At 47.4% G+C, this 13,889-nt stretch overlaps 1 protein-coding gene across 4 annotated transcripts in view; it reads left to right on the forward strand.

Moving 5' to 3' along the window:
- The window catches only part of LOC118707353 (ubiquinol-cytochrome-c reductase complex assembly factor 1), a 106,952-nt gene extending 98,773 nt beyond the window's left edge, over positions 1 to 8,179 (forward strand). For all 4 annotated transcript variants that reach the window (XM_036417494.2, XM_036417493.2, XM_036417495.2 and 1 more), the window contains 2 exons: positions 3,752 to 3,865; positions 6,716 to 8,179. In XM_036417494.2, coding sequence (XP_036273387.1) covers positions 3,752 to 3,865; positions 6,716 to 6,850 — 249 coding nt within the window. In that variant the 3' untranslated portion in view covers positions 6,851 to 8,179. The remainder of the gene's footprint in view (positions 1 to 3,751; positions 3,866 to 6,715) is intronic.
- The last annotated feature ends 5,710 nt before the right edge of the window (positions 8,180 to 13,889 follow it).

Genomic DNA, 13,889 nt, shown 5'->3' on the forward strand with positions numbered 1-13,889 from the left:
AACATTTCCATCATCACAGAATTCTCAGTGGACAGTGTTGTACTACAGCACCTTTCCCTAGCCTAGACTCTTGCTGGGATTGTGCCCCACCCTGGATACTTTCGAACCATCCTGTTTGCTACTATGTTAGGTTCGAGGATCTTCAGGCCTTCTGTAAACCATCCTCATTATGACATGTCTACATTTATCTCTCATTTCCTGTTGATGTGCAGCCTTCTTCCCAAGTGACGCCATTTGCCTCACTGCCCCACAGACATGCTGTATCTGATTGAGGCTCTTCTGGACAACCAGGTGTAGAGGATAGTAGCTCAGCCTGTCAGCTTTGCCCCTTGCAGGCCCAGTTCAAGGCCTGGCACCTTTTAGGCAATGCCCTCCATAAATGTTTAGTAAACGAAAATTATCCTTTCTTGCTTAGAATATCTTTTTCCCCCCATTTTTTTTATTAAGGTATTATACATGTACATACCTTCTATTGCCCCCCCCCCACCTTTCCCCCATACATGCCCTCACCCACCAGTATTTTGCGTCCATTGGTTATGCTTATATGCATGCATACAAGTTAGAATGTCTTGTAGGTCTCCAAATACTCTCCATTCCTAAAGGCCCCTTTCTCCACAAAGCTTTCCCTGACCTCTCTAGATCTCTATCTCTTACTCTGAATTTCACCATCCATCCATCAATTTAACAGGTATTTATTTATGCCTACCATGTGTTCCACTGGGAATATATTGGTGAATAAAACAAACATAGCCTGGTTCTTTCCCACTTAGTTTACTGCCTAGCTCCCCATTACCAAAGAGGAGATAGGCAGTAAAATAGAGTGCAGTAACAGAGAATAACAGGGGAAATGTGCTTGGTGTGGGGAGGTCTCTGAAGAGTTGTCATAGAAACTAAGACTCAAGAATGGGAGCCAGCCATGAACTGAGTATACCTCAGAGTCTCCCTGTACAGATGAGCATTTGCTTCTTCTCCAGGATTTAAGCCTGTTTTGATATGCACTAGCTTTGTTCCTTCAACTAGATTGCAAGCTGCCTATGAGTAAGACCATATTGCTGTGATTCTGTGTTCCTAGCATCAAGCTAAGCACAACATGGTGTCAAATCTGTCTTCATTGAGTGAGACTCTTCTACTTTATACCCTTAATTATCACCAGAGCCCCCTAGAGCCAGGGAGTCCCTTTTGGCTTCCTCTCAGTTACTCTAGACCAGTGGTTCTCAACCTTCCTAATGTCTCGACCCTTTACTACAGTTCCTCATGTTGTGGTGACCCCCAATCATAAAATTATTTTCGTTGCTACTTCATAACTGTAATTTTGCTACTGCTATGAATCTTAATGTAAATATCTGTGTTTTCCGATGGTCTTAGGCGACCCTGCTAGCGGTTCTCAACCTGTGGGTCACGATCCACATGTTGAGAACCGCTGCTGTAGAACCTAAACCATCGGAAAACACATATTTACATTACAATTCATTAGGAAGGTTGAGAACCACTGCTCTAGACCTATGTATCTTTATTTCCTGAAGGATGCTTTTGTTTTTGTTTTGTTTTGTTTTGTTTTGTGAAAGAATTGCTGTGCAACTTAGTATTTGGTTCCAAGACACCCTTTTTTCCCTGCTTCCTTGGTTTGAAATTTATACTCTCTCAGACCTGTCTCCAATTTATTTTCACTGAATAGCAGCATGGTGGAAAGAGGCCTGAAGCTGGGTTTGTAGATTTAGTTAACCATTTTTCTTGCACTTCCACTCTGTTCTAGATATTGCATCCTAACTAGAGCTAGTCAGGCACCTGTCCCTTGGCCTCACCAGTGCATTCTGGTCCTAGTTCAACCATCAATTAGCTAGATGGCATGCAAGCCTAGGGTACTTTTCTTTCAAATAAGGATAATAATATCTGTTCTTCTTGGCACCTGTAGTCATTAGGAGCCAGATGTGAAGGAACTCTGGCAATCTGGAATAGTCAGGCTGTTATCACTGTTAATGTGAGTCTTGAGTCATCCATTTCCTTCTGATAATCAGGAACTGATTATGGGTTTGCCCCTTCCTAACCATTTCACCCACCATCACGGTTGCCTGTTTGCAGCAGGCCATGGCTTTTGCTGTCCTGTGCTCTGTGCTCATTCTCCAAGTCCTCATAACACCCGCTCGTACTCCTGTTCCTTCCTATGAAGCACATGGGGGTTGCTGCCAGCAGCACTCCAGCATGTGCCCAGGGCATTCAGACACAGGCAGCCTGTTGTGTTAGCAAATAGCTAAGAAAATGGTGATGTGCCTGAGCTAGTCTTTGGCTCCTGTCCCATCTACCGGAAGAAGCTGGTTTTCCTGACTCAGCTATTGTGCCAGGATAGTCTCTTAAATGGTGGAATTGCAGGGCTGTTTTGTGGGGACATTTGGAACATGTGGACTATTTTTCCACCAAACTGTCATACTGGACATGGCTTTTCCTGGCAGCAGACCTGAAGCCAGACCTCATGTACTGCAGTGCCACAGAGGCCAGCCCACAACATGTCAAATAAATGGTCCTGAGTCTTTGTGTAATGATTTAACACTTAAAGGGTCTTTCATGGCCATTATCTCTTAATTCTCACAACAACTTTGTGGGGTAGGTATTATGCTTGGTTAGCCAATGAGAAACTGAGGCTCAGGAAGAGCTAGTAGCTTTTCAGAGGCCATGCAGACATCAAGTGACAGAGCTTCTATTTGAAGTCAGATGGTCTGATCCCCAGATCCCAACTATTATCAACAGCTGCCTGCCAAAGCAAGCTCCTAATGTTTGTATGTGATATATTACACTCAACAAAACATCTTTATGTTATATTTTATTTATAATTTAAGGATGATGTGAGAAGGGCACGGGTTTTCATCTCTCTTTTATAGATGAGAAGGCTGAGACTCAGGTTTAGTGAACTTCTAACCATTTTGAGCTTGGCAATGGAAGAGCTAGGACTTGATCCAGCCTTCTAACTCCCAGTCAGCTTTGTCTGGTCCCATATACTACCTTGGCACCTGGACAGAAAACTTCTCAGGGCCTTTCCCTTCAGTTGCCCTTATCCCAGAAAGTAAGACCCTCCCCCACCCTCCCTTAGAGGTCCAAGCTATAAAACGGCCCTAGTCCATGGCCCAGCTCTGATTAACCTCTGTGATATTTGGACTTACCAACTGTGCCAGAGAGACAGTGTTAGGCTCACATACACACAGGCTCTGAGCATTCCCTCTGTGAACCATGGGAATGTTGCTAACAGCCTGTTCCTCTGCTTAGGAAGGCTGGGCCAGCCATGGCCAGCCTAGAGCAGGGTAACATTGAGGCCAGGTGCCTAGTTTCCATCCCCAAATTACCAGCTGCCTTGCAGATATATGCCCCTGGACCAGGAGAGAAGGTGAAGTCCACACCCATCTCTGGGAAAATATATACTTCCGTTATTTCAAGCCCATATGTGTGGACAGTAGTGGGACCACTGCTGAGTAAAGGGAGCTGTGGCCTGGGAGGGTCAACCAGACATGAGCCCATCTCTGCCTGTCGTCATTCAGCCCCTCTGGTCTCCATGTCCCTCCTCTGTATAAAATGAAGAATTTGGACCAGATACTCTCTGAAAAACCTCTTCTAGCTCTACCAAGTCGCTTCCCTGTTTCTTATAGTGTCTGTAATGTCCCTCTGAGCCGATTCTATGGCTATTAGCGTATTCTCAATATCCCTAGCTTTTGTGTCATGGCTCTTCCATACTCCTCAGAAGACAAACTGTGGCACTCTGTTCCAGGGGATCCTTTCAGATGATCATGGGCTGGCTGCTGCCCTGTGGAGAACCTTCTTCAACCAGAAATGTGAAGACCCCCGACAGCTTGAACTATTGGTGGAATATGTGAGGAAACAGGTGAGTAACCCCTCCCATCCCCTCCAGAGTCTCATGGAAAGCAGGACCTTCCTGAGGTCTGTCAGTGCTGGGCTGCCCGAGGACCATGAGAGGCTGAGTTCCTAGAACCACTCTGAGGGAATTCTGATCAAATCATGTCAGCAATGGGCACCGATGAAGAGCACTTTCTGTGTATCCACCATAAGCTCGGCCACGGGTCAGGGAATGGGAATAGGAGAAAAGGCACCTGCTTTCAGAAACTTCTATTCATTCATGGCACATTAATTGCCTTCTGTGTGCCAAGTGTTGTGCTATATCCTGGGACACACAGTCCTATAAGATGTGGGCATGGGGTACAGTGCAGCCACCCATTGTGGCCCTATTTCTGTACCTACTTTGAGCCCCAGGATTTATGTTTTCTTCTGCTAATTTCTAGCAGGACTGAGCTCCAGGCTGCATTCCACAGACATCTCTCAAGCTTCTTCCCACTAGGTGCTATGCATAGTCAAGTAGGGCTTCCCCCCTTTTCTCTGGCTCTCCAGGGCTTCCTGAAACTCAAGGATCTAGGAGAAAGTTCCAGAGTGAGGACTACTTAATTGATTTGTTCTCAGGCCCATGGAGAATTCACTCCTTGATCTCCATGTCCCCCATCTTGTATTGATAGGAAACCCCTACTTTATGGCTAAGTGAGCTGAGTGGTAGGGAAGATGAACATAGATGCTTTTCCAGGGTCTCCCAGTGAGTCAGCCTGCACAGCTGGCCTAGAACCCTAAGCTGGGTGATTCATCTAGTCACTAGAGGCCTCAGCTGCTCCAGACAGCTCATCAGCTCAGGCTGTCCCATGAGTCACATCTTTGCTTCATGGGCCTGGCCCCTGGAGCAGAAAGGGCCTCACCCCACAGTTATTCTTTTATTCACCTGTGTCTGTGGCCTTCAAGCTTCCAACAGCCAGAAAATGGAAGGCCAGACCCCAGCTCTTGAGGAGAAGATGGCAACAGGACCATCTTGTTGATTGCTGGGAAAGCAACGTACTGGGGCTTTTCAGACCTAAAGGGTAGAGAATCCCCAAAGCTAGGACCTCCGTTTGACGGTTCTTCAAATCTGCCAGCACCAGAGAGAAGACATTATGGCCAGAGGGCCCCACCCACAGAGAATTCTGAGACTCCTACTGTTCACTAGGCTCACCCTCAGCCAGCAGTAGCAATTGGCAAAGCAAATGCTGTGTATTCTGAGAGACCAGCCCAACTTTCCATCTGCTGTGGTGGGCCTGTGCCAGGCGGCGTGACAAAGACATAGCTGAGGGTCTTAGAGGAAGGAACTGCCCCACCAGTGCCCTATAAGAAGTCCCATATTGCCTCAGGGAGAGGCCAGCAATTGGAAAACAGTGATGAGGCTGTTAGGGAAGCATGGAGCTTTGACAGGGACCCAGTTCTGTGAGCAACTGTTTTGAGCCCCTTTTCTATTCAGAAAGCAGAGATTACTGAGTCCTAGCCCTGCCCTCAAGGAGCCAGCTCCTGGTTTGGTGAGGAAGCCAGTCAGGCACTAGGCTAACCCTGGAATAAGTCAGTCTGTGATGTCATACAGTAGGAACGAAGTGCTGTGGAAGGCCAAAGAAAGGAGAGACAAAGTCTGACCGAGGAGGACAGGGGAGACCAGGAAGCTGGGCCTGGGCAGATTCTCGTCCTGCACCAGGATGCTAGTTGGTGTGGTAGGTGGTCCCAAGCCCCGTTGGGTTATGTTGAGATTTTCATCCCAGGAAGTTGGCAGAGTGGGGGCCCTAAGGACAGAAATGGAGCAGTTGGAAAGAGGAGTAGATTTCAGGGAAGGTATTGGGCCAGTTGATCTTTTTGCCCCAGAGGATGGCAGGATATGTGAAATCTAGACCTGAGGTAATGGGAGGGACCGGGGTTCTGTTCAACAGTCCGCAGCCTGAAGATGAAACAACAGAGGTGAAGGAATTATTGGAAGAGGGAGATGATCTGAGGCATAAGATGAGGCCTCTGGACTCCTGCCCCTTCCATTATCCCCCAAATGTCTTCTTACTCCAAATGGAGTCTCACCTTTCTAAATCTAGTGCTGACTCTTGTTCTGATCCTGCCCTCCTCCTAGATCTTGCCTGGCCATTGGAGAGAATTTCTTTTTCTTCTGCTCTCCTTATTAACAGCCACTGGGGAATCTTTCCAGAGATTGCCTTTATCTCCTGAGATCTAGCCACTCACTATATTACCTGCTTCCTGCAGAACTGCCTACCATATCTCCCCTACAGCTGTTCCAGTTCTCCATCACAGAGCTGGTCAGGGGGATAAATCCCCAGCCATCCTAGAGGGATGAAGCTAGGGCCTACTGACCAGAGTCAGGGCCCCTGGAGGACAGCAGAGACAAAAAGTCCCAGTGACTAGTAATGTTCTGTAATTTAATTTTGTCCTAAGTCCTGTGAGGTACATGTTACTATCCCCTTTCTCAGACAAGGGACTTAAGTCTCAGAGAAGGGAATTGACTCACCTGGGTACCATTCATTGCTATTCTGAATGGACACACACACATACGTGCACACACCCCTACCTCAAGGACATATCTCTCCCCGACACATCCTCCCTAGAAAGTTCTTTCAGTCCAGAAAGTCAGGGTTTGTGTGACTGTGTGTCTGCTAGAAGCATGAGGGAATTCCCTAAAGCCTTCCCAGTGAGTTTTCCCAGTGACTGACTTCTCCAAACCTCCTTAAGTGAAATAATCTGGGAGATCAGAGGCTACCCTTGGCCTGAGAGCCTGGGTGCCCGTTCCATTACTCTCCTTTGGAAGGTGGTTCCTTGCGCCATCTCACATCTGTTCTGCCCTGTCCCTTTCCTCTATGTGCTGCTCTCCCTGTTGCAGATTCAGTACCTGGACTCCATGAATGGTGAGGATCTGCTGCTAACCGGGGAGGTGAGCTGGCGCCCTCTCGTGGAGAAGAATCCTCAGAGCGTCCTGAAACCCCTTTCCCCAGTTTATAATGACGAGGGTCTTTGATGTGCTGGTCCCTCTGAGCAGCTGGCCCACTGGTGTTGAAGAACCACCGGAGTAGAAGTGCCCAGGACCCTGCAGAAAGTGGCCTGAACTGACCTATGAACATCTGTCAAATACCTGGCCCCATTTGTGTTGATTTTCCTCTTGTGTACCCAGAAATCTGATCTGGTCAGGTTTAACTGGGAGAAGCTCTCTTGGGATGTTCTCTCCATCATGAGAAGACCTGAGCAAGAGCTCCCCAGCACACATTCTCTAAGTGCCCTCTAGCAACCTGGTGAGGACAGCTTTTCCCAGAGGCCGCAGAAGGGATGGAGTACATTAGAAAGGGGACACCCACCAAGGGCCCACTGTGGCCCAGGAGCAGTTTGTAATGCTGCTGAGTCAAAACGGGTAATCATGCTCTGTCCGCTGGCTTTGAGCTGTGGGGTTGAGTTGGCCATTAAAAGAATCAGATTTAACTCTGCCATGATTCTTCTTTAATCCAGGGTCTTTTAGAAACTTATCTGAGGTGGCAGATGCTATAAACCGAGGAAGACCCCCCAGCTCAGAGGCACGGGCAGGGAGAGGGTCAGGAGGGTCTCTGCTGCTGCTTTTGCTTTCAGTTCATGGAGATATCACTGTTCTGGCCCGTCCATGGCCTGCCAGGCCCCGTCCTCTGGGGCCCCAAAGGCCTCTGATGACCACGTGCTTGTCATATCCCAAGTCATGTGGAAAGAGGCCTCAAGAACAATGAATCAGGTGAGGAACACGCTGTCTTTCTTCTCTCAGTTCCCCCATCTTTGAGATATTGAGGAGAAAAAGAAAACATTCTTCCTGGCCTTGCTGTACCATCGCAGAGCCCTGCTCTGGGCCCAGCTTCCTATGCCCTTCCCCCTTCTGAGTGTGTGCTGCCGAGCCAGCCGGGCCTGAGCACTTGAGGACCAGCCCCCTCCTCCCTCTGAGTATGGGTCATCTCTTGGGGGGATTTTCTTAACTTGAAGAAAGGGGGCGTGGAACCATATTGCCCCTCCCCCATCAAACGCCCTTCATTTAACTTGCTATAAAATGAGTCACATAAAGAAACTCTATATGGATGAGGTATATCCCACTTCTGTGAAAACATTACAAATCAAGCCGCCTTCTCTGAGTTTGTTTAAGATGCTTTTGTTGTGAACGGAGCTCCAGAGTGAAGCCTCCTCTGTGTGTGTGAGATAATAACACCTTGTAACTCATTACAGCTGGGCACTGTTTACATAAACCAGAGCTGAGCCAGGCAGGAATTTGCTGATTAATTTATTTTTAATGGAGTGAAGTATACCATGCACCAAAATAAACTTTACTGTGTGTACCTAACTGCTCCTGGAATGGATGGAAAAATTAATGGAACAGATTTTGGCTCCCAACTCTACACATTAATTCATATATAAAAGTTATTTGAGCCTTAACCCATTTGCTGCCCACAGCAGCCCCGCAGCCACAGATCCCCAGTTCAGCTACCGGGCTTGCTTTAGAATCAAGGAATCTCCGATTTGGAAGGAACTTACTTTAAAGGTCCTTTAGTCCAGACCTGGTCCAGAACTTGACTCCCTTTCTCAACATCTCAGTTGGCCTATGTTCATACAGGCCCTATATGAATACCTCCAGCAGATTGTCCTTTTCGTGGAGTCACGTCCTGCCTTCAGGAGTAATTGTCAAACACTGCATGCAACATGTATGATATTGCATCTCAAAAGAGCCAAAGTACTTCCTGGCCATCAGCATCTCTCACCGACTACAGACCCCTCGCCTTCAAGATAAAACCCAAGTTCCTTGGAGAATATAAGGTTCTTCTTAGTTTGACCTTTGTTTGTTTTTGTGAATCTCTAACCAGTTTCTTCCCTGAACAAACCGAACCACTTGTGGTTATCAGAAGAGACCAACCTGTGTGTTCCCTCTACCTGGATCCTCCCCCTCCCTCTTCTGACCAAAGAAATGCCACATGCCGACAAGTACCCCTTCTCCTGTCCTCTCTAGGCGTGTCCTCCCGGGAAACTTCTTTTTTTATCCCTCCCGCCATCCTGCACTGTGAGCACTGTTTTGGGTCAGTCGCCTTTGTTTTTCCAGTCCCAACAGTGCCTGCCTCACAGCAGACATCAGTGTAAGCTCTGACAAATGAAAGGAGGAATGAGTGACTAACTCACATCAATCAGCAGCACAAGCCCCCTCAAAAGCCCCCTTTTCTCAGACTAACCTACAGTTCAGCTTATTTTAACAATTCAGTATGGCTGAGTGTTTTTCTATTGTTCATTGTTGTTTTGCAAAACAAGTGAAGGTCTTGATTTCTTGTCCTTAGGAAGAGCAACCTCTAGGAATAATTTTGTTATTTATTTGTACTCTGTATACTTCCAGAAAGGATCACAACAAATCAAGAGACACAGTTATAATAAGCCTGCAAAATAATTAAAGCAAAGTTTAAAAGATAAGATGCAAGTATTGGGAGGGAAGAGAAGGGAAATAATGATTTTAGAAAACCTCAGCTGCTAATAACCAAGTTTCATATGACTTTTTGGGTAATTTGTGAAGTGTTTTAACATATCATCTCACAGCAGTCCTAAAAATAGATAATATCCTCATCCTCTTATCCCCTTGTCACAAGTGAGGGGACTAAGGCTCACAGAGGCCTGTAGAGTCATCTAGGGTAAGAAGGGGCCAAGAGGGCCCCTGCCTGTATCTTCTAACCTCAGGGCCTTTACTCTCCTTGCTCACACTGCCTCCTGCAGGTCAGCGAGGAAATCTGCAATTGAGTATAAAATGTTGCTCTGAGCTTCCTAGCTGCCAAAGGCAGAAACTGGAAGGCCTTAAGATTATGTAGTTTCCATTGTCACATAAAAGGAAGTGTACTTGTTCGTCAGAAGAAACAGCCTGGCCGGTATGGCTCAGAGGTTGAGTGTTGACCTATGAAGCAGGAGGTCACGGCATATGCCTGGGTTGGGGCTTGATCTCCAGTAGGGGAAGAAACATCATTGATGTTTCTATCTCCCTCTCCCTTCTCTGAAATAAATATATGAAGAAACAGATGTTTCTCTGAAATCAATAAAAAAGTATATTAAAAAAAATATATATATATATATAAATTACTGTTTCTCTGAAATAAATAAAAAATATATATATAAAGAAGAAATAAATATTTCCCTTACTGAGAAGAATGTCTAGCAGTTGTAAATGAGAAATACAGAACAATGTAGTAAATAAGATTTTATTTTGTCTAAAATTTTAAAAATCATAATTGCTATTTTACACATGAAGCTAAGATGAAAACCCAGGCCATAATTCAGCCAATACATTTTGCATTTCTGTTTGGTGCCAGACACTGCTTGGTATTTTCTTCTTTTTGTTTTTTTTATTAGTGCTTGGAATTTTCTATTGTTATCTTATTTAATCCTCAGTGACATTCTGTGAGGTAAGTGTTATTAAGCTCATGTTACTGCTGAGGGACATTGAAGCTCAGGGAGGCCCAGATTTGCCCTGCATGCAATCCGGTGGTTCTGACACCCACGTCCAATGCTTCACTGCTAGAAAAGGAGTACTAGATGGAGAAAGGGTCAGTTGTGCTACAATTAAAAAGTAAAAGGAAATTTAAAACAACATTTACCCACGTGTGGACACATACACTTGCTAACAAGAAAAATCAGAACAAGGGTTAGAAATCAGAAATGCCTTGAAGAGAATCAGGATACACGGATGGGTAAGGTTTAGATAAGTGACCAGAAAAACGAAGTGAGGAGCTGCCCATGGGAAGGCACAGAACTTATGTGGGCCTTGAACTCAAGTGGACCAACTAAGTTGATTGCTAAGGGAAGAAAAGGTTGCAAAGATCTGAGTAGGGCCATGGGTGGGGGTAATCTGGGCCATGCTGCATCTGACAGGCAACAGGAAACCACCTGTATCCTTGGAAAGGACTGGCCTGATGGGAGCAAAGATGCAGAGCAGCGCACAGTGTGGCTTGGTGCAGTCACAGTGGGGTGCTGGGCATCTAGGCTTGAGAGCCTGGGAGTGACTGTAGGGATTCAAAGGGAAGTTCACCCCGGAGGGGAAAATCACAGAGCTCTACTGGAAGCTAGAAGATGGCAATGCCTGGCAGATGGTGCTTGAAAAGAAGAATCCTTTTGTTGTGGTTTTATTTTTCCCCACCTGCTAATTAAAGTGCCCTATAAGATAAGTCAGGGTTTGTTGCCCCCACCATGCCTGAGGGGAACAGGACCACTAAGAAGAAACCACTTACTGGTGCCAGGTGACCAGTCTTGTGTATTCTGAGCCCAATCCCATTGCTTTTGGTGCACCTTCATTGTGTCTGCATAGGAGCTGTCTAGTGGAAGACTAGCCAGTAGAGATCCTCAGGGAGGGCAGGAGTGGACCTCGGGAGGATTAGGACAGGGGCCAAGGACTGGCCTTGTTCGGTATAGAAGGGACACTCAAATCCACGAAGCTGGATGAGCTCCCAGAGATGAAGTGCAGAGTAGACCAAGCACTGGGAAGGCGTGGGGGAAGCATTCTCAGGTGTGGTAGGAAGAACAGAGCTGGCATAGGAGGGAGGATCTGGAGCAGAGGCCCGGGGAGAGGAGAGCTTCCAGGAGGCAGCTCTCAATGCTGCACACTGCAGGGAGTAGGGGCAGAGAGTAAGTGGGTGAGGCGTAAGGGCTTTAGACCATTTCAGGAACAGGATTTTTGAGAGAAAACTGGTTGCAAAGGGTTAAGGCAGAGTGTGGCAGCAGCTGTGGTGTCTTTGGAGGTGCCTAGCTGAGAAAAAAAAATTGGACAGAAGTTAGAAGAGCAGGGTAAAAATGAAGGCCTCACCCTAGCCTGTAGACTGAAGGGTCCCAGGTTTGATTCCGGTCAAGGGCATATGCCCAGCCTGGAGCATGCAGGAAGCAGCCGGTTAATGATTCATCATTGATGTTTCTCTCTCTCTCTCTCCCTCTCTGTTCCTCTCTGAAATCAATAAAAATATATTGTAAACAACAACAGAGAACGAAGGCCTCAGCACATGATAACGCTGAAGATGTGTGTGGGGTTGGGGAAGAGTCTAATGTACACTATTAATGGAAAGAAACTTCCCATAAACATTAGGTGGTATTATTATTATTATTTATATGCCTCTAGGAGTGGAAGCCAGGATTTGAGAACAAGGGCTGGGCTTTGGACTGGAGGAGGGAGCCATTTCCTGAGACCAGAAATTGGAGGACAGATAGGGGACAGGGATTTCAGAGTGAGGACTGAGAGGGAAGGGGAGCGCATGCTGGTCTAGATGCCCAGAAATCTAGGGTTTATCTGCCATTTGGTGAAGTGGGAAGGAAGGGGGTGTAGCAGGTTTGTGGGCAGAGAACTGGACAGTCCTAAAGTGTTAGAGCTCGTTCCTTGGGAGCAACCCTCCTTTACTTGATGCCCTGGTTCTGCCCATGTCCAACTAGCCTTTTCCCCAGTCCAACCCACCATGCCTTGCCCACCCCTCCACTGGGCTACGGGTAGGACAGACCTTAGTACACTGGCCATAATCCTCTACCCACTTACCCCTGCCCAGGTGTTACCTTACCCATCACAAGTTTTCTGGGGCTTCCAAAGGGCTTCCCTTGAGTCCTGCTGGTGAGTCTAGGACCTAGACCCTGCCCAGGCCAAGGACTCCTCCCTCCACTTAGGGAAGAAAAGGTCCTGATTGATGGTCCTGACTGGGAGATTTCCAGGAAGAGAGTCTTCAAGCACTGACTGATCAAAAAAGTGATAGGCCTGGCTGGCGTGGCTCACTGGTTGAATGTTGACCTATGAACCAGGAGGTCATGGTTCGATTCCCAGTCAGGACACGTGCCCGGATTGCAAGCTCGATCCCCAGTATGGGACATGCAGGAGGCAACCGACCAATGATTCTCTCTCATCGTTGATGTTACTATTTTTCCCTCTTCCTTCCTCTCTGAAATCAGTGTGTGTGTGTGCGTGTGTGCGCGTGTGTGTGTGTGTGTGTGTGTGTGTGTGTGTGTGTTTAAAAAGTGATAGAATATCATGTGGGCTCTGTGAGGGACTTGGAGGCCTCTACCCCAGCCGCTTGCTGTACAGGCGGGAGCTGAGGCCCTGAGAGCTCACTCGAGGTTTCAGTCAGTAGCCAGAATCCATGGGCCTGTGCTGGCTTGCCCCTTCCCTCTTGCTCTCTCTCTCTCTCTGGCCAGAAACAGCTCCTTCAACTAGTCACCATCTGAGAAAGCCCGCCACAGGCTGTACCCGAGTTGGGAGTGTGGAGTGGAGACATGATTCCTCTCAGGTTCCAGAATGGGTCATGAGCTCTAAACCCCAAGCATTTGGTTTATACTTCGGCTTCATCTGTGGCTTATAATTATGAGTCTGCCTTCAGCACTAAACTGAGTTCCTTCAGGGCAGAGTCCAGGTCTTATTCATCTTTGGAACCACAGTGCTGGCCTGAAGTGGGCATTAAATACATGCAGAGTATACCCTGGCTGGGTAGCTCTGTGGCTAGAGCATCATCCCAAGACACAAAGGTCGCAGATTTGATCTCTGATCAGGGCACACACAAGAAACAACTAGAGGGAACATACATGGGTGGAACAACAAATCAATTTCCTCTCCCTCTCTTTCCCTCTCTCACATCAGTACAGATAAGTAAGTAAATGCTTGCAGAGTGGAGTGGATGGAGAGGGGAGGGAGTGGTGGCTGGGTCACCCCCATTGAATGAGGTGAGATGGAGAGGGATGGAGGGAAGCATGTGAGGGGTCACAGTGTCTACCGTCTGACACAGACACAGCCATCTTTCTGCCAAGATCCTCATTCCTTGGGGTCCCAAGTGCCCAAGAAAGGGGTGACTACTGGTCTGTGTGTGCAAAGTGGAGAGAGGACCTTGCCTCCTGAACTGGGCTGAGAGGCAGCATCTCAGAGCCACACTCCTCTGACAGCCAGGAGCCGAGTTCACCTTGAGGGCCAGCCCTTGGACCTTCAGGGGCCCCGCCACTGCTTCGTTTGTCTTCGGGTCTTCCCCAAGCCCCTGCCCTTTCATGGCCAGACAAGCTCTGGAACCAGCAGGTAC

Source organism: Pipistrellus kuhlii, unplaced genomic scaffold (assembly GCF_014108245.1).
Source record: "Pipistrellus kuhlii isolate mPipKuh1 unplaced genomic scaffold, mPipKuh1.p scaffold_m20_p_6, whole genome shotgun sequence".
Taxonomy (NCBI): Eukaryota; Metazoa; Chordata; class Mammalia; order Chiroptera; family Vespertilionidae; genus Pipistrellus; species Pipistrellus kuhlii.